At 41.2% G+C, this 26306-nt stretch overlaps 1 protein-coding gene across 1 annotated transcript; it reads left to right on the forward strand.

The window, feature by feature from the left end:
* The first annotated feature begins 1101 nt into the window (after window positions 1-1101).
* Window positions 1102-19171, forward strand: LOC124128318. Its single transcript, XM_048388775.1, has 13 exons — window positions 1102-2126; window positions 3803-4120; window positions 4505-4602; window positions 6826-6955; window positions 7147-7217; window positions 7339-7438; window positions 7854-8933; window positions 9193-9245; window positions 9424-9475; window positions 9835-9926; window positions 10314-10371; window positions 13791-13847; window positions 18456-19171. Exons 2-13 carry the CDS (start codon window positions 3847-3849, stop codon window positions 19136-19138), a joined length of 2748 nt encoding a protein of 915 aa, XP_048244732.1. The 5' UTR covers window positions 1102-2126; window positions 3803-3846; the 3' UTR covers window positions 19139-19171.
* The last annotated feature ends 7135 nt before the right edge of the window (window positions 19172-26306 follow it).

Genomic DNA, 26306 nt, shown 5'->3' on the forward strand with positions numbered 1-26306 from the left:
TACAACCATTATCACTACTACTACTATTACCACTACTGATGATACTACAACCACTACCATTACTACTACTATTAATACTTCTGATGATGATACTACAACCACTATCACTACTACTGTTACTACTACTGCTGATACTACAACCACTACCACTACTAAATCTATTACTACTACTGCTAATACTACAACCACTATCACTACTAATACTATTACTACTACTGCTGATACTACAACCACTAGCACTACAACAATTACTTCTGATATTACAACAACTACTACAACTACTACTACTACTACTACTACTACTACTACTACTACTACTACTACTACTTCTCATAATACAACCACTATCACTACTACTACTATTACTACTACCGATACTACAACCACTATCACTACTACTACTACTACTTCTTCTACTACTACTGCTGATACAACAACCAGTATCACTACAACAATTACTTCTGATATTACAACAACTATTACTACTACTACTGCTCCTACTACTACTTCTACTACTACTACTACTACTACTACTGATACTACAACCAGTCATACTACTACTACTATAACTTCAAATGATACTACAACCACTATCACTGTTACTACTGCTATTACTACTACCGATACTACAACCACTATCACTACTACTACTACTACTACTACTACTACTACTACTACTACTACTACTACTACTGATACTACAACCAGTATCACTACTACTACTACTACTACTACTACTGCTGATACTACAACCAGTATCACTACTACTACTACTGCTATTACTACTACAATCACAATCACTACAACTACAATTACTACTACTACTGATACAACAACTACTATCACTAATATAACTATTACTGATACTGATACTACAACTACTATCACTACTACTATTACTACTACTATTGATACTACAACCACTATCACTACTACTACTACTACTACTATTTCTACTACTGATACTACAGCCACTATCACTACTACTACTACTACTTCTATAGCTACTACTATTTCTACTACTATTAGTACTACAACCACTATCACCACTACTACTACTACTACTACTACTATAGCTACTACTATTTCTACTACTATTAGTACTACAACCACTATCACTACTATTACTATTAGTACTACTGATACTTCAACCACTAATATATGATATTCCACTATATCAGGGAATCGTAAACATGGACTACAAAAGGACATCAGATAAAGAATTATGAGTCGTGTGTTTTACACGTCACGTGACAAGAGAAGGGTCAACTATTACTTAATGACTGAGATGCTGGGTGCCTGGTCTTGAACAGTTGTTTAGTATCTCGGATGCATGTTTATATAAGACTTATATTGACAATAGCTCAAATATACAAGACTATTACTCGTGAATTTTATATAGAACCACTTCAGCCTTGATGATCATCCGGGACTTAGTCGGAGTTTAACGTCACTTGTGATCAGTATTTTAGTTATATGACAGCAACACTTGTTTGTACATGTATTGACAGAAACTCATTCCAGATTGGAGACCCGGTTTATGTAACAATGCGATCGACCACGAGGTTTCTGATAAAAACTGAACTAGAATGCACGACTGGGAAGGCAACCTTGACAACAGTTTAGAGGACCCTCCCTCTGCACTATGCATTGCGTGACTTGCGTGGCTACGGCACTGGATATAAGTATGTCCAGGTTTGCTTTCTGCACCTGATGATTCTTAAGCACAACCATATTCAAATCTATTTGCCACATACAAGTTACATTTGTACCTACAAAACTGGTGAAAAGGATAACTTCTCTTTCTTGCACTGCATTACACGAACGCTCTCGGCCTTGGGCTATAGCTGAGTCTGCATTCGTATCCCCGCATGTAATGTATGATGAAAACTTTTGTGTTGTCCCCGACATCAAAACTCGCGAAATCGTAAACGTGCATATAAATAGCCCCCCTGCTGCGACCGAATGCATTTGTCATTGAATAACCTGACCATGACGAGTTATCGTACCCAATGAAGACAGGTGTTTAATGCGTCACGCGAGTAGGCGCCACTCACAGCCCGAGTTCCGTTTTGTAGCTGAACAAGGCGACGGCCATATTTGACTTCTTGTTGTACCTGTGTCGTGTAAGTAAAATATATCTACTTATTTCTTGTGGTTATATTATCATCTTCTTAACATATATTATGTTGTGCCGCTTGATGAGTGTTTACAGCTGTATGACTTTCATTATAGACCTTAAACATTAGTATGAGCTCTGTTGAATCCAGTATGTGTGTGTGGTTATGAGGGGGAATGCAGTGGGTAGGTCGGGCTGGGTGGGGTGCTGTAGGAAAATATGAACACAGTGTTGATAAAACGGCACTTTATGGCCACATATTTCTTAATTTTATGTTGACACAAACGCTTCTTTTATTATTTGTTTGCACACTTGATACAGGCCATGTCTCACCATGTAATTTTTAGAAAAGTTAGAAATTCGTCAATCAGCATCACTGATGAAAGGGTCCAGCAACTTTGTTTGCAGACACTAGTTTGTAAGTGTTGTACAAGAAGAGGTAGAGTGGTGGGAACGGCAGCCATGTTGTAACATGCTACACAAGCTGGCCACGGCTGGTGGTGAAGTCATTCTATAGGTTGTCATGGCTGCCACTCTGACGTTACGATGTATGAATAGCGCTTCGACATGCCTGTCAAGTGCACGAACTGAGCGGCACAACCGGGTATTGTGAAGTCGGGTCACTCATGTCATCTACTTAGTTTTACATTTCCCCCGATTGTTATGCATTGGTGAACGTTCCTCGAACACGGTTTCATACAAAGACCCATTGCTATGGTGGGGATCGAAATCTACCCCATGCTTGATATCACATTTCACTGTTAAGACATTTATATCACGGCACGTCAGCTTGATGTAGGAGGAAAACCAACAAGCATGGGTATGGCGCTGACAAACCCAGAAACATAATCCAAACGAACTGGGAGTCGAACCCGCTATCATAGGTTTCTAGTGTGCCAAAGGGACGCAGCTTTCGACAGCGAATTGCGGCAATTTAGTAAACTGGGAATCCGTGCCAAGTTCAATCTCCATTCGCCTACAGTGCATTTCGCCTACAGTGTCTATCACCTTTTAGTGCACTTTGCCTACACTGTGAAAAATGCACCCTAAAATTAATTGTGGACGAATCCAAAGTTTTTTTTATATCCTTACTTTACTCTCTGTTGACAAACCTGTGGGATGCCTTGAAAGATGTTGTTTATACCATGTACCAATGTACTGTTAACATCCAGTACGCGAAAGAGCATCTCTATGGGGTTTTCATAAGTTATTACTCCCGTGTAGATTCATCAAAATAGTTGTGTTCATAGTCAATCCCTTGTACACCAACCCCTTTTCCCTCCACTATTAACACCCAACCTCAAACCCGGAGATACAATATGAGGGCGATTAACTGATGAGCTTGTCTGACGTGTAGTTTCGGAGCACAATACAAGGCTTATTCGTTAACATACATGAACATAGTGATGACTTGGAGCCTCGTTATTGCTATACTTATTGTACGACTTCATGGAAGCAAACAATAATTGAACAATAAGGTAGTTTTGTATGCACATTATTGTGTATAGTATTGAAGTTTAAAGGGGCAAGGTAATATACCAATTCATTGAACATGTAAGTATGCAACATGGAGAATTACAAACAAAAGAACGACGTTCTCAGGAAAGAATTTGACCAGGACTTTTGACGCAGTGTGCAGGAACTTTCAATTTCAGTTAGTTATGTTTTCCATTTACTTTTTAGATCTGTAGCTTAGTCCCTTATACCCAAACACCTGACGTCAGAAGATGGCTGCCCCCCACGTTGTCGTCCTCCAGAGGAACCACAAGTTCCTGAAGGAGAACCTTCTGGTGGACCCTGTGCTGGACGCCTTGTTGCAGGACGATGTCTTCACACAGGCGGACTATGACAGGTGTAGACAGGCTGGGCCGGAGAAATGTGAGATGCTGTTAGAAATATTAAAGAAGAAGGGACAAGAAGGGTACCGGACACTGTGTGCTGTCCTTGATTCCTCTCAGCTGTTCATCAAACAACGGCTTGATGGAACCTCCACGGAAGCAGGTATGTAAGTTGGGTTATCATGTGTGATCACAAGCTGCCATAACTACCAACAGCAGTTTGACTAGTATTGCTGTAATATAAGCCTGGATATAACATGGAGTTCACAGCCAGAAATTCACAGGGTCATATCTCATTTCATTCTCTTCCATCCATTAAAACTCATTATAGCTAAAATGGATAGAATTATCATTGAGCCGCCCACATGTTGATGCCCTCATATTTCTTGACGGGCCATTATCACGCCCATTGTTAGGTGACGTCATATCAACCACAGATGTGTCTAGTTAGTAGCTACTCCAACAGAAGAAACAAAAAGTCTTCAAACAACGAGTTATATCTCATTTCGTGCTGTTTTTACTACATGCACAATGTTCTACTCTTCAGGTAGTTCAGATCTCGTCTATGTCAACAAGTTCAAGCTGGAAGCTCAGTACAAAAAGGAAATTGGGGAAAAAGAGGACCAGATAGCTGAACTGCAATCTGTGAGTAGTCCGAACACAGTAAAAACTTTTCTGCTCATCATGTTAAGATACCCCTGTATTCAGATGAGATAGATATGTATGAAGTAGTACTGCACATATATAAGGTATCAGATGTGCAATGTTAGTGAATGTACGCTTCCCGCAACTCTCTTAAACATCAAGTTTCTATTACTTTTTCCGAGACAAGCATCTTCCCGAGGCAAGGGAGTTAACTGACTTTAAAAGTCCAGTTTCCACCCTTGAAGAACTAGGCTGGACTTACTGGGTTGATCGTAGCGCCACCAGTGGCTATTACCAGCTATGTCCCTTTTATGCCTCTCCTGTGGACCAATCAGATTCCACCTCTCGCATCACTTGCATTTGTTTCAAACAAAACGGTGGCGCACTGTCAAGACGATCTGATCGATGATCAAGATCTATATTGTGATAACACGAGTCTTACATCGCGAAGTGCATCAAATCACGTGAGCACCTTGATTAAAAACATGAAAAGATTTTGAAAATATCTGTTGACAACGAGCTAGTGTTACCCAGGTCACATTCACTCAAAACAACAAAGAATTTGGGTCACGTTTGTTTTATGTTCGATAAAACATGGCTGACAAAGACGTCATGTTTACACATGTTTATACTTCAAGTTTTCAACTTGGTGTGGCGCAACGGATAAAATATCAACACTCATTAACTATACTAGGCATACAATAAAGTATTATAATACCCAACTAGTTCTCGGTTACTTATATTTCCAATGTCAACATTAGATGACAAGACCCATCAACACAACTTGCAATGGAACTACAATGTAGTTGATAACATTAATATCAACTTTCAAGAAACCATAAAAGATAAATCCATGCATTCATGGTAACCATAACACCAGTAATATGCTAAATTTCCATACTGTATTACAACATTGCATAAATATCAAATACTCTATCAAAGTGAACTAATTATACACTTGGCATATGTCATGTGTGAAAATAATACCTTAATGAATTATACTTCCAATAGTTTGTTATTACAAATGAAAACTAAGAAATTACAGATTATCTTATAAATGAGTATTGAGTCAAACCGCATTACATTGGACAACAAGAATTACCTCCCTTTAACTGAGACAGATGCTATGCTATGAAATGGGATGTGCTGTAACTTATATTGGTTCAGCTCAATTGTGATGTTTTAATGCAGTAAAGTTATATTTACAATGATTATGCGATATGCTTGAAGTGTGTTCTTACAAAATATACAACGAAAGTATGCCAAACGATGTACATGAAAATGTGGGAGGTCACGTGACCTCAAATATGAACGATCAGCGAGGTGTGGACAAATATAGCTTTTTATCCTAACTTATGCTTGAAAACATTGCCTGAGGAGTGTGTGTACATGTTTGACAGCGATACACATCATATATATTTGTTTGAGTACTCAAACGACAAATGACCTTGACTGTCCTTCGCTACCATGTCGTCCGTGGACACTGACTGGGCGAAGCGTTATCGTTAAGCAAGTAATTATCTAATTACAACATTATCTATACAGCCAAATATGGTTATTTAAAACCTACATGTTCTTATCTACATAAATACCTATGTTGTGGTCTTATCTCTACCGTTAATTATCATACATACCTGAAAACAACAAAGAATTTGGGTCACGTTTGTTTTATGTTCGATAAAACATGGCTGACAAAGATATGTCAGCAAATGACGTAAGCGCATTCAATTTGACAGTGCGCTAAGCGGCACAACTTCCAGAGGACTGACAGAGTGATTTCCCTTAGACCGTGGACGAGCCACTCAACATGTATTTACTTACACCCTTGAAAATACGGAATATATTACACAGGGGAAGCAAAATTTAACTGAATGCACTTACAATGGGTGAAAGGTACTATATACAACACTAGCGGTGCACATGCTTTGCAAATCCTGCAGTCGACCGAAATCTACATGACACTTTACGAACCGGATTTCGATTTCGGTGCGCGATTTTGATTGGACTATGCAAAGACTCGTTAGCCCAGCCAAAATATAACTCCATAATACCAGCCTAGTTCGGCAAGAGTGGAAACTGGGCTTTTATAGTCAGTTAACTCACTTGCCCTGGGAAGATGGAGACAAGTGAAACAGGCAATACATGTAATAAGCTGCAATGTCTAGGTGTATTTATATGTTGTGGATGTTCAGATGATTACTCCTCGTTCACGTCTGTTTTCAGGCAAAGGAAAGACTTAAGGAACAAATAAAACAAAAGGACTTGGACCACGCTGAACGGGAGGAAGCAATTAAAAAGGAAAGAGAGGAACACATAGCACAGATGGAAAAGCAGGAGGAGGAAGTAGAAACATGTAGGCTGATGTTTGCTTTTCTGTTTCAAGTCTGTCTTTTATTTGCAACTTTACTTTTACCCATGCTGCAATAAGTTACCATCGACCCGTATAGGATTAGTAGCCACACAATGCCATTGCCACAATGAAACATGCCACATAATTTGAAGTTTGATCAATTCTCTGATGCGATCCTTGTAATCACATTTCAGTGAAAATGCAACTGTCAAAGTCAAACGATGATTTGCAGCAGAGTCAGGCAGAATGTGACGACGTGAAGAAGGTAGGAATGATGTTATACTCAAGGAGATACATTTAATAACCAAGGCAATAGAAACATTGTTGCACATCTACAGATGTAACATAATAAGTACAATCTGAGGCAATGGTACTTGTTATTTCAGAGACTGCATGAAGAACAGGAGGCATACGAGGCCTTGTCAGGGGATGCTAGGCCGCAGTCCCCAGATATTGAAGACATTGCAGTGCAGGTCCAACATACTGGTACATAAAGAAAAGGGACAATCAATCTCACAGACGTAAATAGTTAGAAACGTAATCATAATGAGTTGAGGTGAAATGTGGTTTAGCGTCACGTTCAAGATTATTGCACTTGTAAAGCGACGCATATGCACGTGTTTGTGTGTGGCTGCTTGTACCAGTCCGGGAAAATGCTGATTTTATAGTGCTAGCCCATTGTGATACCATGCCGCAGTTTAACATGAATACTCAACTCAGACACAGTCTTTGCCGACCAGTCATTGTTTCAGCCCCTTAATGCTGTCATGGCAGGGTGACAAGTATAAGCTGGTAGCGTATTTTGGTATGACGCTGCCGGTGATCGAACCCCCGACCTTCCTCTCTCCGGGCAGACACTCTATCTACTAGACACATCTTAATGTGTTTTTTTTACCCACAGGTGCCATTGACAGAATGTGCCAGTTCTCAACTCAATCTTGCTGTGATGAAAGTCAGCTTTGTCTCCTTCCATGCCTCCATTCTGCCTGTAAACCATGCATTGATCACCACGCTGCCCAAGCACAACAGAAGTGCCTCCAATGTCCGTGTGATCGTGAGTTCAACACGGAACAGACTGAAGTAGATCATGTTGGACGCAATGAGGTTGCCTATGCTGCCAACGTTGAGGGAGACAAGAAATGTAACTACATCGAGGGAGATCATGACGCAAACGCTGAGGTGTACTGTCACGAATGTGAAAACCTGCTCTGCTCCTACTGTCATAAACATCATGACGTACCGAAACGGAATAGAAACCACAGAGTGGAGGAGGTCAATCAGACAGAGAATATCCCCATGAGGCAATGGCTGAAGGAACCTAATTGCACAGACCACCCAAACAATGAACTCCAGCTGTATGACCACACATGTAAGAAGGCTATCTGTATTGTATGTCTACATGGGGCCCATAGAGATCACAAGAAAGAAGACTTGAATCATGCCCATGAGAAGGCAAAGGGTCAGCTGGAGGAACAGTTGCAGAATCAACGACGTAAACTGAAAGATGTCACAGACAAAATGGCAACTGTCAACAGTCACCAAGATGAACTGGGAGATAAACAGAGAAAGCTGGAACAAGCCATCATTACAGTTTGTAAAAGTGTGGCTGTAAAGTCCCTTCATCGACAGCGAAATCTGAGGAAAGAGGTTCAAATGAGTTTGGAGGCCCCAAATAAAACAGTTCAAGAGACCCTTGACACTATACATGACGTCCATACTTCCATTGCATCCATGATAGACTACACACAGAGAACACTGGAATCCACAAGAAGAGAGGAGCTCATCACTCTCACTGCTGCAATACTGAAGAAATGTGATGAAAATCTCAAGAGGGAACTTCCAGAAGATGACACAAGAGATACAAGGATCCTCCTTTCCTTTCAAGGCCAGAAAGCCCTGGAGGAACTCATCGATACATTTGGTGGACTTGTCTCCTGTCTCGACTTGGATCATATTCCAGACACACAGCGTACTTATCAAGGTTGGTATATATAAGAACATTCATGTTTAGATAATACTCTGCAACACATTGACCAGTTTCTCATTCAACTATTAAGATCTGAGCCTTTGCGTAAATGTCTCAGTCAGCTTTATTCATCATACCCACGTCTGTACCAAAGCATGTAATCCAGAATATTGCAGTAACACTTATCCAAACATCGAAATGACTTATCGTCATTATAAAGTACCATTAATTGCTAATAAAGTTTTGAATTTATCTGTTCAATATTTGTCTCCAGGTCTGCTTCAACAGATACATCTGCTGACATTGAGAGAACAAGAAACAAACACGGTAATATGTTGTTTAAAGGGAAATTAAATGTATCTAAATGAGTTGAATGCAAATATTGTTGGAATCATATCAGAATATTTGTCTGATGAACGTGGTTGGGAGTTCTATACCAGTTCTATGTTATATAAGAACGTTACGTTACAAACTGATCTCTTTGATGCCAGTGTTGTTGTTTCAGCTACATGAAGAACGATGGCACCAGCTTGTCAAGATTTTATTTCGCATCCCAGGTACAGTATGATACTATGATGGAGGTCGGGAAGAGCAGATTAAATATATCACTTTAATAATATCATCTCTCAAATCTTAAATGCAAAACATGAACGTATATTACGCATACTTGAATTACTCGTGCGTGCGTGCGTGCGTGCGTGCGTGCGTGCGTGCGTGCGTGTAATACATTCAAACATACATACGAACGTGCGTGGATGCGTGCGTGTAATACATTCAAACATACATACGAACGTGCGTGGATGCGTGCGTGTAATACATTCAAACATACATACGAACGTGCGTGGATGCGTGCGTGTGTATTAACATTAAGAGTCGGAGATTGCTTTCAAATATGTTTATCTTTGTCTTCCAACAGGAATCAAGGAATCCGACTCTACTGTATCTGGATCACAGGAACTCCAGCCTGCACAGCCGACATCACAAGACGTTTATGAAGTTGTGACCAAAGTACGTTCAATAACCCAATGAGGTTCCGGGTCTGAATATGTCCCCAGAACCAATGCTGACTGTAAACAGGCGAATAGATGGATCCGTCGCTCAGGCTCGTTAATGGCGTGTCATTGTTCCCCGATTGCGTGGGGCGTGAGCACATTCCATCAATCATCGGTTTGTTTGGCCCTGATACGATTATTTACGTGCCGCCTCCATATAGATGGAATATTGCTGAGTGCGGTGTTGAACAACAGACACAATGTTTAACAAAATACCATTCCTCTCCCACTGAATTTAAGCTTTGTAGAGTGAAAGGAAATAAGTCGCTGAGTATTTATTGGCCATTCTATAATTTTAGTTACAGCTTGCACTATTATAATCTTTCAAAACCTTTGTTTTCAGTTCATAATTGGATCACTCATGTCCACGGAGACAACTCCACGTGGAATTTGCTTGACAGGTACGTGCCCGACAATTCCATACAATCTGAATAATGTGAATGACAGTGAGTTTGTGACTGACTTGTCAGCAGTATTCTTTAAGTCAAAAAAGAGTTACTATCAGTATATAGGATATCACCAGCTTCTTAAACCTACAGCTCATACATGATCACTATCAGCTATGCATAGCGACATGGTCATTTGCTCAGATTGTGTAAGAGCTTTACATCACCTCGCATGCCACACAAAACGTATCTAGAGATCAGTCAGATTTTCTTTCCATTCTACTGTTATTTAAGGGGGAGTTGTTACTGCAGGGAGAATACACCACAAGCGGCGTTAACATCTTTCGCTAAAAACAGGGGTGTTGGATGTACGTGTATGGGTGTGTGTAAAGCAAGGTATTTCAGGAATAGCCTCACAAACACAAACCTAGACGGCCATAATCTGTAGATATCAGATATATCAGAGATTAATTTATCTTGCCAATGTGTATGTGTGACAGACATTGCGAATTGGGACATCGAAGACACTAACCCGTCGACTGTTCGTTCGAAAGAAACTGCAAAGTCTTCACCTGGTAACGTCGCTTGTGCAAAAGAAGGAAGCACATTTTGTATTGTTGATCTGTTCGTGTTTAACATTTCGGCCAAAGGACGCAATTCTGGATCCGTGAATGATTCGGTTATCTTTAGAATGCCGTTTATATCTTTCATGTCGATTTAATTCATTTTCGATCATGGAATTTTCGAAAAAAGCACGATTGGTAAAACTAATTAAGTTCAATTCAAGTTGTACCAAGGGAGTAAAACATCCCTCAGTCGCTGATGAAGAGATCCCGATCGTATCATAATAAACTGTTCCACTTACACGTGGCTGTGTCAGATGAGCATTGCACGGAGCATACACGATATATATCAGCTATGTGTGTTGGTTAAAATGAAAATTATGAAACTACAACATGACTAAGCTGTGTGTTTCACTTGTGTGAGAGTGCTTCACCATTGTGTGCTTCACTTGTGTAATGGTGCTTCACCACTAGATGTTTCACTTCTGTGAGGGTGCTTCACCATTGTGTGTTTCACTTGTGTGAGGTTGCTTCGCCATTGTGTGTTTCACTTGTGTGAGGGTGCTTCACCACTGGATGTTTCACTAGTGTAAGGATGCTTCACCACTGGATGTTTCACTAGTGTAACGATACTTAAACATTGTGTGTTTCACTTGAGTAAGGGTGCTTCACCAATGTGTGTTTCACTTGTGTAAGGGTGCTTCACCAGTGTGTGTTTCACTAGTGTAAGGGTGCTTCACCACTGTACGTTTCACTTGTGTTAGGGTGCTTCACCATTGTGTGTTTCACTTGTGTGAGGCTGCTTCACCACTGTTTGTTTCACTTGTGTGAGGGTGCTTCACCACTGTGTGTTTCACTTGTGTGAGGGTGCTTCACCATTGTGTGTTTCACTTGTGTGAGGTACTTCACCATTGTGTGTTTCACTTGTGTGAGGCTGCTTCACCACTGTTTGTTTCACTTGTGTGAGGCTGCTTCACAACTGTTTGTTTCACTTGTGTGAGGCTGCTTCACCACTGTTTGTTTCACTTGTGTGAGGGTGCTTCACCACTGTGTGTTTCACTTGTGTGAGGGTGCTTCACCATTGTGTGTTTCACTTGTGTGAGGGTGTTTCACCATTGTGTGTTTCACTAGTGTAAGGGTGCTTCACCAATGTATGTTTCTCTTGTGTGAGGGTGCTTCACCATTTAATGTTTCACTAGTGTAAGGATGATTCACCATTGTGTGTTTCACTTGTGTAAGGGTGTTTCATCACTGTATGTTTCACTTGTGTGAGCGTGCTTCACCATTGTGTGTTTCACTTGTGTAAGGTGCTTCACCATTGTGTGTTTCACTAGTGTAAGGGTGCCTCACCACTGTATGTTTCATTTGTGTAAGGGTGCTTCACCACTGCATGTTTCATTTGTGTAAGGGTGTTTCACCAGTGTGTGTTTCACTTGTGTGAGGGTGTTTCACCATTGTGTGTTTCACTTGTGTAAGGGTGCTTCACCACTGTATGTTTCACTTGTGTGAGGTTGCTTCACCACTGGATGTTTCACTAGTGTAAGGATGCTTCACCACTGGATGTTTCACTTGTGTAAGGATGCTTTACCATTGTGTGTTTCACTTGTCTTAGGGTGCTTCACCACTGGATGTTTCAATTGTGTGAGGGTGCTTCACCATTGTATGTTTCACTTGTGTAAGGTTACGTCACCACTGTATGTTTCACTTGTGTGAGGGTGCTTCACCATTGTGTGTTTCACTTGTGTAAGGGTGCTTCACCACTGTATGTTTCACTTGTGTGAGTTTGTTTCACCATTGTGTGTTTCACTTGTGTAAGGTGCTTCACCATTGTGTGTTTCACTTGTGTAAGGTGCTTCACAAGTGTGTGTTTCACTAATGTAAGGGTGCTTCAACACTGTATGTTTCACTAGTGTAAGGGTGCTTCACCACTGGATGTTTCACTAATGTAAGGGTGCTTCAACACTGTATGTTTCACTTGTGTAAGGGTGCTTCACCACTGGATGTTTCACTTGTGTAAGGGTGCTTCACCATTGGATGGGGGCGGTCGGGTAGCCTAGTGGTTAAAGCATTCGCTCGTCACGCCGAAGACACGGGTTCGATTCCCGACATGGGTACAATGTGTGAAGCCCATTGCTGGTGTATTCCGCGATGATATTGCTGGAATATTGCTAAAAGCGGCGTAAAACCATACTCACTCACTCACAATTGGATGTTTCACTTGTGTAAGGATGCTTCACCATTGTGTGTTTCACTTGTGTAAGGGTGCTTCACCACTGTATGTTTCAATTGTGTGAGGGTGCTTCACAATTGTGTGTTTCACTTGTGTAAGGTGCTTCACCATTGTGCGTCTCACTAGTGTAATGGTGCTTCACCACTGTATGATTCACTTGTGTAAGGGTGCTTCACCACTGCATGTTTCACTTGTGTGATGGTGCTTCACCACTGTGTGTTTCACTTGTGTAAGGGCGTTTCACCACTGGATATTTCACTTGTGTGAGGGTGCTTCACCATTGTGTGTTTCACTTGTGTGAGGGTGCTTCATCATTGTGTGTTTCACTTGTGTGAGGGTGCTTCACTACTGTGTGTTTTACTTGTGTGAGGGTGCTTCACCTGTGTGTGGGACACGATTGACCCAGTCCTCTGAGGCGAACAATTCGCCGTGAAGACTTACATTAATTCTCATGGCACTCCCCAACCAAACTGACACACCATGGTACAACTGAAATACTGTTTTATAATTTTGTAAAACACCCCTCACAGATTCACTGTCTGCAAGCTGTGCAGGTCAACTGTGAAAATAAACCATACTCACATTTCATCAGAAACAAATGCGCCAAAATTGTGTTTTAAACTTAAACTATATTTTTGCAGGCTCTTTCTGTCCAATGCACATCCTCAGAGAGGGCAGCAGTGTCAAATACATCATCTGTAAGTATATTGTACTCTTTGTAACATGCTTTAGTGAAACTCAACCTGACTCACCGTGTGCCATTATGCACTGACGTTAAGGAAAGTTACTTTCCGCCACTGGTGTCTGGTCAGACTTGTATATTAACAGACCACTGTAGGGAAGCCGGAACACTGCTCAAACAGACGTAGAACAATCCATTATATGCGACGTATATAGTTAGTGAATGAGTAGATATTAAGTCACCTTTGGCAGTATTCCAGCTATATCACAGCTGGAGACACCAAAAATGGGCGTGTACCCTTGTCTGGAATCGAACTGATGTTTTTGACCTGTCAGGCGCTTTAACCACCAGGCTACTTCCAGCAGTTTATAATATCCAGTATTTCAAATGCCTGGAGCATCTCGGTTGTTTTCAGTGGACACATTTTTGTAGAGGTGTTGATTTCCGAGTGTTGACATTACAACGTTCGGTTGTTCTCCAGATGCTTTTAGTATGCCGGCATTGAGTCTTAATACCTCCCGTCACTTATATGTTGAGTCGTAGTGACATGGATAATATTTACAGACGATTCCTACTCTAAGCTTATGCATATGTTGTGAAACGTAAATCCTAATCATTCCACAACAAACTGAAACAAAGTCGATTCAGAAATTCACGTAAGAACTATGGCATTGTAGATTTCAGTTTATCAGTTCACCTGACATAGTATTTCCCCCTTGTCGACCCCTGTTACTAAGGACGTTGCTAAGGCGGTTAATTTCATTGGTAACAATCATTACGGTAAAACATTCTTTTTGCGTTCGGGTTAACGTTCCTCTTCAATACTGTTTCTGAATGAAACTTTTAGACAAATTGTTGTAATGTTGCACTTGATACTTTTTTAGAGACATTTATTTCATTTTAGAATCTGATAGAAAACTATGCTAGTCGTAAGAGGCGACGTGCCCGACATGGTTGATGAATGAATTAATGAATTTCTTTGTTTCTTTGGCTGGTAACAATTCACATCCATAAAAACTTGTAGATAAAATCATTCTATTCCATATATTGACACATGCAACTGGGTGGAGGTCTGAATCGTTAAGGCCGAGTGATCGTAGTTAATTAACACATTTTCTTTCTTTTAAGCAACACGTCATGATTCTTTCTTTACATGCTAAATTTCTGTTTATTATTATTCCGCCATATTTGACTATATCCGAGTGCGGCGTTAAACAATATTATTGCATTGTCACTTTAAACTGCGCCACAACACGTGCATGGCAATGATTATAAAGGTTTATAAGAATTAACAAACTCATGTATTGTGATGTACATGCTTATCGTAAGTGTGCATATGTGTGTGATACTGATGATGAAGGCCGTGCATGTTGCTATGGCAAGCGATACTCGTCTGGCGCAATGAGAATATCATCATGTTTAATGCCTCTTTCTTAATAACTTGGGGCACTTGTAGTCTAGTGGGTAATGCGTTCGCTCGTCACGCCTAAGGAATGGGTTCGATTCCTCAGATGGGTACAATGTGTAAGGCCCATTTCGGATGTCACCAACCGTGAAATTGTTGGAATATTGCTAAAGGCGGCGTAAAACCCTACTCACTCACTCACTCACTCTTAATGACGAAGTTTTCGAATTCTGTCTTGAAAACAGTGGCGTCAGTGGTCAATATGAGAAAGAACATTTCTGAATCTGACTTCTAACGAGAATTATCGCTCGGGTAAATGTATAAATATTTAGAGGTTGTATTGCAAATCAAAAGTGATCAACTTATCTTGTGTAGATCTGACCAAGGAGGACATTTCTGTATAACTTAAAGGTATAAATTTCACCTCTACTCCATTGAAACAGGATTTACATGAACTAGAAACAGATGTGTCTGATTTTTGTAGAAAATTGAGATTACTAAATCATTTTGATATTGATGACAATAACGAAGATACTTCATTAGCTAGAAACAAAAGCGCCTTCACTCCAATACCTGATAGTAACAAAGTGTAAGACAATGTTGTTAACCGCCTCAAAGATTTAACCTTTACTGTAAACCCTCAAAGAGGTAAATCAAACAAAACAAAACATGAACGAGCGGTTCTTAACAGATTATCAAACGATTCAATTGTTATTAAAGAAGCTGGTAAGGGAGGCGCTGTAATAATTTTGGACAGCAATTATTACCAAGAACTCTCATTGGAAATGTTAAAAGACGAATCTTGTTACAGAAGGCTTTCAGACAATTTCGGAAAAATCTGTATTACTTAATCTTAAAAGATTAGTATATTCACATTCTCAATGCCTTACTAAAAACGAAGAGGATTATTTGATTAATTTTGAATCGAAAGAAAGTAACTTTTATGGCCGCCCTAAAGTTCATAAGAGCGCACAGATCCAAGAAAAATGTCGAACATTGAATTCTGCTTATGTCAAAATACCCCACGTAAATGATTTAAAATTACAGCCAATAATTGCAGGACCCAAATGTCCCATACACAGAATCAGTTGAAATCAACAGTTAAACATGTCAAGAGCTACATATCAGATACCACTGATTTTCTAAACCAACTTCCCGCCTCAGTCGAAAATGGTACAAAGTTGGTCAGTTTTGATGTAGTTAGTTTCTGTTCAAACATTCCCATGATCTCGTCACAGAAGCTATTGAATACTGGATAAATAAACACCGTTCGGAAATCCGAGAAGACATTTTCGTTATCGATAGTATTAAATTTATTCTAAACAATAACACTTTTAATTTTGATAGTTCGCATTACAAACAAATTAAAGGCACATCAATGGGGACAAAAATGGCCCCTACTTATACAACCCTTGTACTTGGTTATTTAGAGGAAAAACTACTCAAAAGTTGATAAAAAATTCGGCATTGAATTTGGACAGGGATTTCAAGATAAATGGAAAAGATTTTTAGATGATTGTTTTGTTCTGTGGAATCGGAATTAGGAATTTGATAGATAGTTTACAGACACTCAATCCAGGTTTAATCTTTACTTTAGAGATGAGCGATAACAATATATCGTTTCTAGATGTAATTGTTACAATTTCAAACAATAACATTGAAACAGATGCATATTACACACCAACCGATTCCAAACAATACCTCAATTACAATTCCTGTCACCCCGTCATATTAAAAACAGGGCGTAGAATCTGTGCGATAGTATCTACTTCAGATCGTGCACAATGTAGACTCGATGAACTGAGCGAGTCACTTTTAGAAAGAGTGAGTGAGTGAGTATGATTTTACGCCGCTTTTAGCAATATTCCAGCAATATCACGGCGGGGGACACCACAAATGGGCTTCACACATTGTACCCATGTCGGGAATCGAACCCGGGTCTTCGGCGTGACGAGCGAACGCTTTAACCACTAGGCTACCCGACCGCCCAACTTTTTGAAAGAAACTACCCTAGCAAAAGTGTAAAATAGTAGAAGACGCAATAAACAAGGCTAAATCACAAAACTTTTGTGATCTTTTAAAACCTAAAGATAAACCTAACGAGAGTGTTCTCCCTTTAGTTACAACCTTGAATCAGACAGGGGACACCCTAAGAGCGAGAGTGAGGGTTCCCCGACAACAAATAAGGGACCCCTCTTGCCGGTGTATCCCACTCAGTCAACACATTGATCCTTGTGTCGGGAATACAACACACAATTTTGTGATATTCCCGTTTCACAAATGTGACAATGATGCACAGAGAAAGATAAAAGAAAGTTATTTTATTAATACTTTCAAACCAAAATTAAATGGCCTGTAATAATTGAATTATTTTATACAATTACATGTATTGTGCATTTTACAGCTACAACAATAACTACACAACGGCAAATTAGTCAGTGATCATTTAGCATTGTTGACTTGTCTATCCGCAGGATAATATAGGTTTTGCTCAATGTTGATCGTTGTTATTTATATATTGTTTAGTTATTTTCTGTTTGATGTCTGTGGGAACTGTTATAGAATTGGGTGCATTAAATACTGAGAATGTATTAAATGATATCCCTTACAACATTATTTATAATCGTCACGTGACAATAATCTACATCGTGTCCCAGTCACAACACATGACGCGACATCCTCCCGCCCAGCGAGTGTGCTGAGACTGTGGCCAGTGACTGAAGCGGACGTAGAAGTTACCTGTTCACACTGTGTTTGTTGAACACTCACGTGTAAAAAAATCGTCAAACAACAGCTTTTTCCATCTTATTGTTTACAAAATTGTACAAGAAGAGTTTAGAATTGCCATGATGATAGTTTTATCGTGAAATAATGTGGAAACACTTGTATATTTAGGCTGTTGTCGCCTATTTCTGATTTCTGACACAAAACAGCTCAACTACAACTTTGTGAAAAAGTATTTAAAACAGCATTCATTTGTTTACAAATGCACATAAAAATGTATGAAAAACATTTTGAATACCCAGTCAAATAATTGCACAGCGTTATTGTCACTATTTAGGGCATTGTTATGTTGAAATTCACAGACAGACGAAAATGGCAGCCGATCGTTCAGTGCGGCGTTTTGTAAACATTGAAACGAGGTTCACAATAAAATGACTAATTTGTTATCTGAAGTCAGGAAATTTGGTAAACTGTAAACAAAATGTATATTTCCAGGTCCTAAACTACAACTGCACGCTGATCGAGCCAACACAGATGAATGCCACGTAACTACAGACGGTGAGCTGGTCAACTCGCGGCCCGCCACACGACACAGACACAGCGGCAGGTTTCAGAGATACATCGGCACCTGTAGTTCCACCCCCATCCCCCTTCCTCCACACCCCTCTAATGTCACCCCTGTCCCACACACACCACGATACTGGGAGACCCACTCCAGGGTGGGTGTGGTGGGTGGGAGGACGTGGTGGCCTGTCGTGGAGATGGGTGTGGTAGAGGAGAGCCAGGTGGACAGTGACTGTTATGTTCGTGCACAGCGCCGCTCCTGGTGTGTCTGTGTATGGAGATGTGTCACACACCGGGGGAGTATCTGTACCAGGGTGTATCAGCAGGGGGAGCGAGGGGAGTGTTACAGAAACACAATGTCTGACACACCCGGCACACAGGCCACCCTCCACTATGGCGTTGTGCTTGATGTGGGGAGGGGGAGACTCGGCTTCATCGATCTTGACAGGGAGATTGTTTTGGCCAAGTTGGATGTTGAGTGGAGGGAGTCTCTTCTCCCCGTGTTTAGTGTTGGGTGGCCAGGCGTCTACACAGTCAACATGAAGGTGGTCAGCGGGGTGGACATCACCATGACTGACTCCAAGAAGTCACTTATTTATAACGCCCTCACATAGGAAATAAAATAAACATGACATTGTGTAAACTTGTAAGTGTGACATGTCTATTTAAACTGTCAAAAGTAATGTGATTGTATTGATTGAGGCGGACATAGAAGTTACCTGTCTATGTGTTGTTTGTTATGTACAAGAATGTAACAAGGTTAGCTAAATGGGTTGTTTTCTGCTTGACTGGTTTCTGTTGTGTATGAGAAACATTTTGCATCCTCACATTAGTATTGTTATGATTATTAATCTGCGGTAATCGATCAGTTTATCACACATTTCCTACATTTCTGGGAAATGGCACAACAAACAACTGAGTGCACAAATTCATGAAAAGTTGTTTCAAATCATGAATTTGTTGACATGGTCCGTTTCTTCTCTGTAATATAATTGTTTCAAATCCCCACATGAATAGTGTTGTGCTGAAAGTATTGCAGTTGTGCCGCCACATTGCCACATTTGATGTCGGTGAAGAAATGGGATGAAAGTGATTGAAGCGGACATAGAATGTACCGGTGTGCATGTGACGTGTGTACAGAAATGTTACAAAGTTCACTAAATATATTGTTTCTCTGTTATTATGTGTTTGCTGTGAGGGAAAAACACTTAGAATACCCACAGTAGTGTTTGTTTAATTATCTGCTCTGATTATGTCAAATATTGTGTCGACATAAGGTAGCACGCGGTGCTGTGCAGGTGAAGTGAAGCAACGTCGTTCGCAGAGAAGATTGTTGGGCGGGTGACCGTTTTCGGCAGCTTCGCTTCTGAGAGATTCTAGGGCTTCGGTCCTACCCCACACTGAAGCACATGCAATTTAAGACACGTGGTGTCTCCTTGGGCATGTGACTTTGTTCGAAATGTCACGGGCAGGTTTGGTTGTATACTCCCCAGGGAGGTGAGAATGAAAAAATCGAGTCTACACTTTTTCATTGATCGGGGTATTAATGTTGGCGCTTGAGCATACACCTTGTGTAAGGAGTTTAGCGCATTATATAAGTACACATTATTATTATTATAATTATTATTATTATTATTATTATTATTAGATTTGGATTTAGCCCCTGTTTTGCTGACGAGATATTTTTCCGAAGCAAATTTTTATCAGTTTTGAAACTTGAAAGTTGTGCGAGAACTGTGTTCGTGCGGCACTGGATCTACCTCTGACTATCAGAGACGCAGAATGTACTTTTTATTGTCATGTGGTATAATATTAATTCCAGCTATAAAATGTGTCCAGCACACAACAAAGTTTGCCACTTCAATCGCTCACCTGTTGAAGCGTATTTGTGTCACAGTCTAAACAAACTATCATACTTTTGTCAACCTAGATGATACTTTCATCTACGATTGTGGGGGGCATGGGTGGCCCAGTCGTCTAAGGCGCCGCGATTCGCTGTGCAGAGTTGCGTCCCTTGGACACGCCAGAAACCTATGATTGTGGGTTCGAATCCTGGTTCGCCCCGATTATGTTGCTAGGTTTGGCAGCACCATTCCCGTGTTCATGGGTTTTACCGAAGTGGTAAACGCCTTAGACCTCCATCACTTTGGGCTTCCCTCCCACATTAAGCTGACACGCCGTGATATAACTGGAATACTGTTAAAAGCGGCGTTAAACCTAACTCACTCATTTCACGTTTGTGATATTATAATCGTGCGTATCGTTACGTGATACTGTCCTGTGAAGTTGCTTGGATACCAGATTATGCAAACATTTATATTTTGAATAAAGTAATTACTTAATTATTGTTAATTCAATTAAATGTTTGGGAGCATATTGGTTGTTTATTTGGCCTTTTCCATATTTTTACCACATAATGAGATCATTTCAAACTGACAAACTATCAGTGCTTAAAACTTCAGAATTGAGCCTTCAGTGCTTCATAGGATGATGATGGCGAGTATTGGTTTGATACAGTTTTTACAGTTTGAGTGATTCTCCCACTTCATATTCACGTTTTACCTGTTAAACCTAATTTCCGTAATTGAGAAATCATGCGAATCGTCATATTCGAGTGACTTCTCCGTTCTAACTCATGTTATGGTTGATATATAATTTCATTAAGATTTTGCATAATGACCTATAGTTGATGCGGGGTAGAATAAGTCTTCAGCAAACCACGCTTGCCGTAAAAAGCGACTATGTTTGTCATAAGAGGCGACTAACGGGATCGGGTGGTCAGGCTCGTTGACTTGGTTGATGCATGTCATCGATCCCAAATGCGTGGATCGATGCTCATGATATTAATCAGTGGATTGTCTGGTCCAGACTCGATTATTAACAGACCGCCGTCATATAGCTGGAATATTGCTGAGTGCGGCGTTAAACAACAAACCAACTAACCAACCAAATATAATTTCACTAAGATTTTGCATAATGACCTATAGTTGTTTGTTTGTTTGTTTGTAGTTTGGATGAAATTTTCTACTTCAGTAACTTTAGTAACTTCGACACATTTAAATGAAGATTTACTGTATTTAATAGTTAGATATTCCTCCAGAAAGACATATCCAGATTGAAAGTCAAACAAATCGGTTATATATAACTGACACGGAACTAGTGTCGATTACTCAACAAAATATTGTTACAAAATTCGATAATTTGATAGTAGATTATAGTATCGTATACGTTGACGAAAGTACCTTCTGCGATTAAAGTATTATCTTCGAAGATGAAAGTATCATGTACGAAGATGATATACTTTGTAGACTCATACGCTTCCATATTCCGACAAAGGCACTTTTCCGGAAACCTGTATTTGACAGCTTTACTTAGATCGTGAGCGGACGAAATATGGTCTTCTATATGAACGACATATCAGTATTTGTAATACATTTGTATTGTTATGTATAAAGGTATACAGTCGATGGCGATATTTGCTTTTTCCCTGTGAAATCGAAATATTCGGGACACAGAAAAGGGGCATAACTCCGCTATGCTTAAATGTAGCTCATTGAATTTCTGCAGTCCTTGTGGTACTTTTATATGGATCACGACAATCTATTTTTTTTATGCTTTGTTCACGAGTTACCAAACAGTTCTGACACATTTATCGATATTGAAAGAATATACTATTAGGCTTTGCCATTTTTCAGTTTAAATAAAATTGTACCACGCAAAGAATAAGTAAGAAATGACTTTTATCCCTGATTAATCCTGATTTTGTCAGTGTACTGTGGCTCTTATTCACCTGATTGTGTCAGTGTAGTGTTACCCTCTCATTCACCTGATTGTGTCAGTATGCTGTGGCCTTTAGTCACCTGATTGTGACAGTGTACTGTGACCCTGATTCACCTGATTGTGACAGTGTACTGTGACCCTGATTCACCTGATTGTGTCAGTGTACTGTGGCTCTTATTCACCTGATTGTGTCAGTGTACTGTTACCCTCTCATTCACCTGATTGTGTCAGTATGCTGTGGCCTTTAGTCACCTGATTGTGACAGTGTACTGTGACCCTGATTCACCTGATTGTGACAGTGTACTGTGACCCTGATTCACCTGATTGTGTCAGTGTACTGTGACCCTGATTCACCTGGTTGTGTCAGTGTACTGTGACCCTGATTCACCTGATTGTGTCAGTGTACTGTGACCCTGATTCACCTGATTGTGTCAGTGTAGTGTGGCCTTTAGTCACCTGATTGTGACAGTGCACTGTGTCCCTGATTCACCTGATTGTGTCAGTGTAGTGTGGCCTTTAGTCACCTGATTGTGTCAGTGAACTGTGACCCTGATTCACCTGATTGTGACAGTGTAGTGTGGCCTTTAGTCACCTGATTGTGACAGTGTACTGTGACCCTGATTCACCTGATTGTGTCAGTGTAGTGTGACCCTCTCATTCACCTGATTGTGTCAGTGTAGTGTGACCCTGATTCACCTGATTGTGTCAGTGTACTGTGACCCTCTCATTCACCCGATTGTGGCAGTGCACTATGGCCCTGATTCACCTGATTGTGTCAGTGTACTGTGGCTCTTATTCACCCGATTGTGTCAGTGTACTGTTACCCTCTCATTCACCTGATTGTGTCAGTATGCTGTGGCCTTTAGTCACCTGATTGTGACAGTGTACTGTGACCCTGATTCACCTGATTGTGACAGTGTACTGTGACCCTGATTCACCTGATTGTGTCAGTGTAGTGTGACCCTGATTCACCTGATTGTGTCAGTGTACTGTGACCCTGATTCACCTGATTGTGTCAGTGTACTGTGACCCTGATTCACCTGATTGTGTCAGTGTAGTGTGGCCTTTAGTCACCTGATTGTGACAGTGCACTGTGTCCCTGATTCACCTGATTGTGTCAGTGTAGTGTGGCCTTTAGTCACCTGATTGTGTCAGTGTACTGTGACCCTGATTCACCTGATTGTGACAGTGTACTGTGGCCTTTAGTCACCTGATTGTGACAGTGTACTGTGACCCTGATTCACCTGATTGTGTCAGTGTAGTGTGACCCTCTCATTCACCTGATTGTGTCAGTGTAGTGTGACCCTGATTCACCTGATTGTGTCAGTGTACTGTGACCCTCTCATTCACCTGATTGTGTCAGTGTACTGTGACCCTGATTCACCTGATTGTGTCAGTGTACTGTGACCCTGATTCACCTGATTGTGTCAGTGTACTGTGACCCTCTCATTCACCTGATTGTGTCAGTGTAGTGTGACCCTGATTCATCTGATTGTGGCAGTGTACTATGGCCTTTAGTCACCTGATTGTGTCAGTGTACTGTGACCCTGATTCACCTGATTGTGACAGTGTAGTGTGACCCTGATTCACCTGATTGTGACAGTGTAGTGTGGCCCTGATTCACCTGATTGTGACAGTGTATTGTGACCCTCATTTACCTGATTGTGACAGTGTACTGTGGCCCTGATTCACCTGATTGTGTCAGTGTACTGTGTCCCTGATTCACCTGATTGTGACAGTGTACTGTGACCCTGATTCACCTGATTGTGTCAGTGTACTGTGACCCTGATTCACCTGATTGTGTCAGTGTACTGTGGCCCTGATTCACCTGATTGTGTCAGTGTACTGTGACCCTGATTCACCTGATTGTGTCAGTGTACTGTGACCCTGATTCACCTGATTGTGTCAGTGTACTGTGACCCTGATTCACCTGATTGTGTCAGTGTACTATGGCCCTGATTCACCTGATTGTGTCTGTGCACTGTGTCCCTGATTCACCTGATTGTGTCAGTGTAGTGTGGCCTTTAGTCACCTGATTGTGTCAGTGTACTGTGACCCTGATTCACCTGATTGTGTCAGTGTAGTTTGGCCTTTAGTCACCTGATTGTGACAGTGTAGTGTGACCCTGATTCACCTGATTGTGTCAGTGTAGTGTGGCCTTTAGTCACCTGATTGTGTCAGTGTACTGTGACCCTGATTCACCTGATTGTGCCAGTGTAGTGTGGCCTTTAGTCACCTGATTGTGACAGTGTAGTGTGACCCTGATTCACCTGATTGTGTCAGTGTACTGTGACCCTGATTCACCAGATTGTGACAGCGTACTGTGGCCCTGATTCACCTGATTGTGTCAGTGTACTGTGACCCTGATTTACCTGATTGTGACAGTGTACTGTGGCCCTGATTCACCTGATTGTGGCAGTGTACTGTGACCCTGATTCACCTGATTGTGACAGTGTAGTGTGACCCTGATTCACCTGATCGTGACAGTGTAGTGTGGCCCTGATTCACCTGATTGTGACAGTGTATTGTGACCCTGATTTACCTGATTGTGACAGTGTACTGTGGCCCTGATTCACCTGATTGTGTCAGTGTACTGTGACCCTGATTCACCTGATTGTGACAGTGTAGTGTGGCCTTTAGTCACCTGATTGTGACAGTGTACTGTGACCCTGATTCACCTGATTGTGTCAGTGTAGTGTGACCCTCTCATTCACCTGATTGTGTCAGTGTAGTGTGACCCTGATTCACCTGATTGTGTCAGTGTACTGTGACCCTCTCATTCACCCGATTGTGGCAGTGCACTATGGCCCTGATTCACCTGATTGTGTCAGTGTACTGTGGCTCTTATTCACCCGATTGTGTCAGTGTACTGTTACCCTCTCATTCACCTGATTGTGTCAGTATGCTGTGGCCTTTAGTCACCTGATTGTGACAGTGTACTGTGACCCTGATTCACCTGATTGTGACAGTGTACTGTGACCCTGATTCACCTGATTGTGTCAGTGTAGTGTGACCCTGATTCACCTGATTGTGTCAGTGTACTGTGACCCTGATTCACCTGATTGTGTCAGTGTACTGTGACCCTGATTCACCTGATTGTGTCAGTGTAGTGTGGCCTTTAGTCACCTGATTGTGACAGTGCACTGTGTCCCTGATTCACCTGATTGTGTCAGTGTAGTGTGGCCTTTAGTCACCTGATTGTGTCAGTGTACTGTGACCCTGATTCACCTGATTGTGACAGTGTACTGTGGCCTTTAGTCACCTGATTGTGACAGTGTACTGTGACCCTGATTCACCTGATTGTGTCAGTGTAGTGTGACCCTCTCATTCACCTGATTGTGTCAGTGTAGTGTGACCCTGATTCACCTGATTGTGTCAGTGTACTGTGACCCTCTCATTCACCTGATTGTGTCAGTGTACTGTGACCCTGATTCACCTGATTGTGTCAGTGTACTGTGACCCTGATTCACCTGATTGTGTCAGTGTACTGTGACCCTCTCATTCACCTGATTGTGTCAGTGTAGTGTGACCCTGATTCATCTGATTGTGGCAGTGTACTATGGCCTTTAGTCACCTGATTGTGTCAGTGTACTGTGACCCTGATTCACCTGATTGTGACAGTGTAGTGTGACCCTGATTCACCTGATTGTGACAGTGTAGTGTGGCCCTGATTCACCTGATTGTGACAGTGTATTGTGACCCTCATTTACCTGATTGTGACAGTGTACTGTGGCCCTGATTCACCTGATTGTGTCAGTGTACTGTGTCCCTGATTCACCTGATTGTGACAGTGTACTGTGACCCTGATTCACCTGATTGTGTCAGTGTACTGTGACCCTGATTCACCTGATTGTGTCAGTGTACTGTGGCCCTGATTCACCTGATTGTGTCAGTGTACTGTGACCCTGATTCACCTGATTGTGTCAGTGTACTGTGACCCTGATTCACCTGATTGTGTCAGTGTACTGTGACCCTGATTCACCTGATTGTGTCAGTGTACTA

The sequence above is a fragment of the Haliotis rufescens genome, unplaced genomic scaffold (assembly GCF_023055435.1).
Source record: "Haliotis rufescens isolate VD_foot unplaced genomic scaffold, xgHalRufe1.0.p SCAF_79, whole genome shotgun sequence".
Taxonomy (NCBI): Eukaryota; Metazoa; Mollusca; class Gastropoda; order Lepetellida; family Haliotidae; genus Haliotis; species Haliotis rufescens.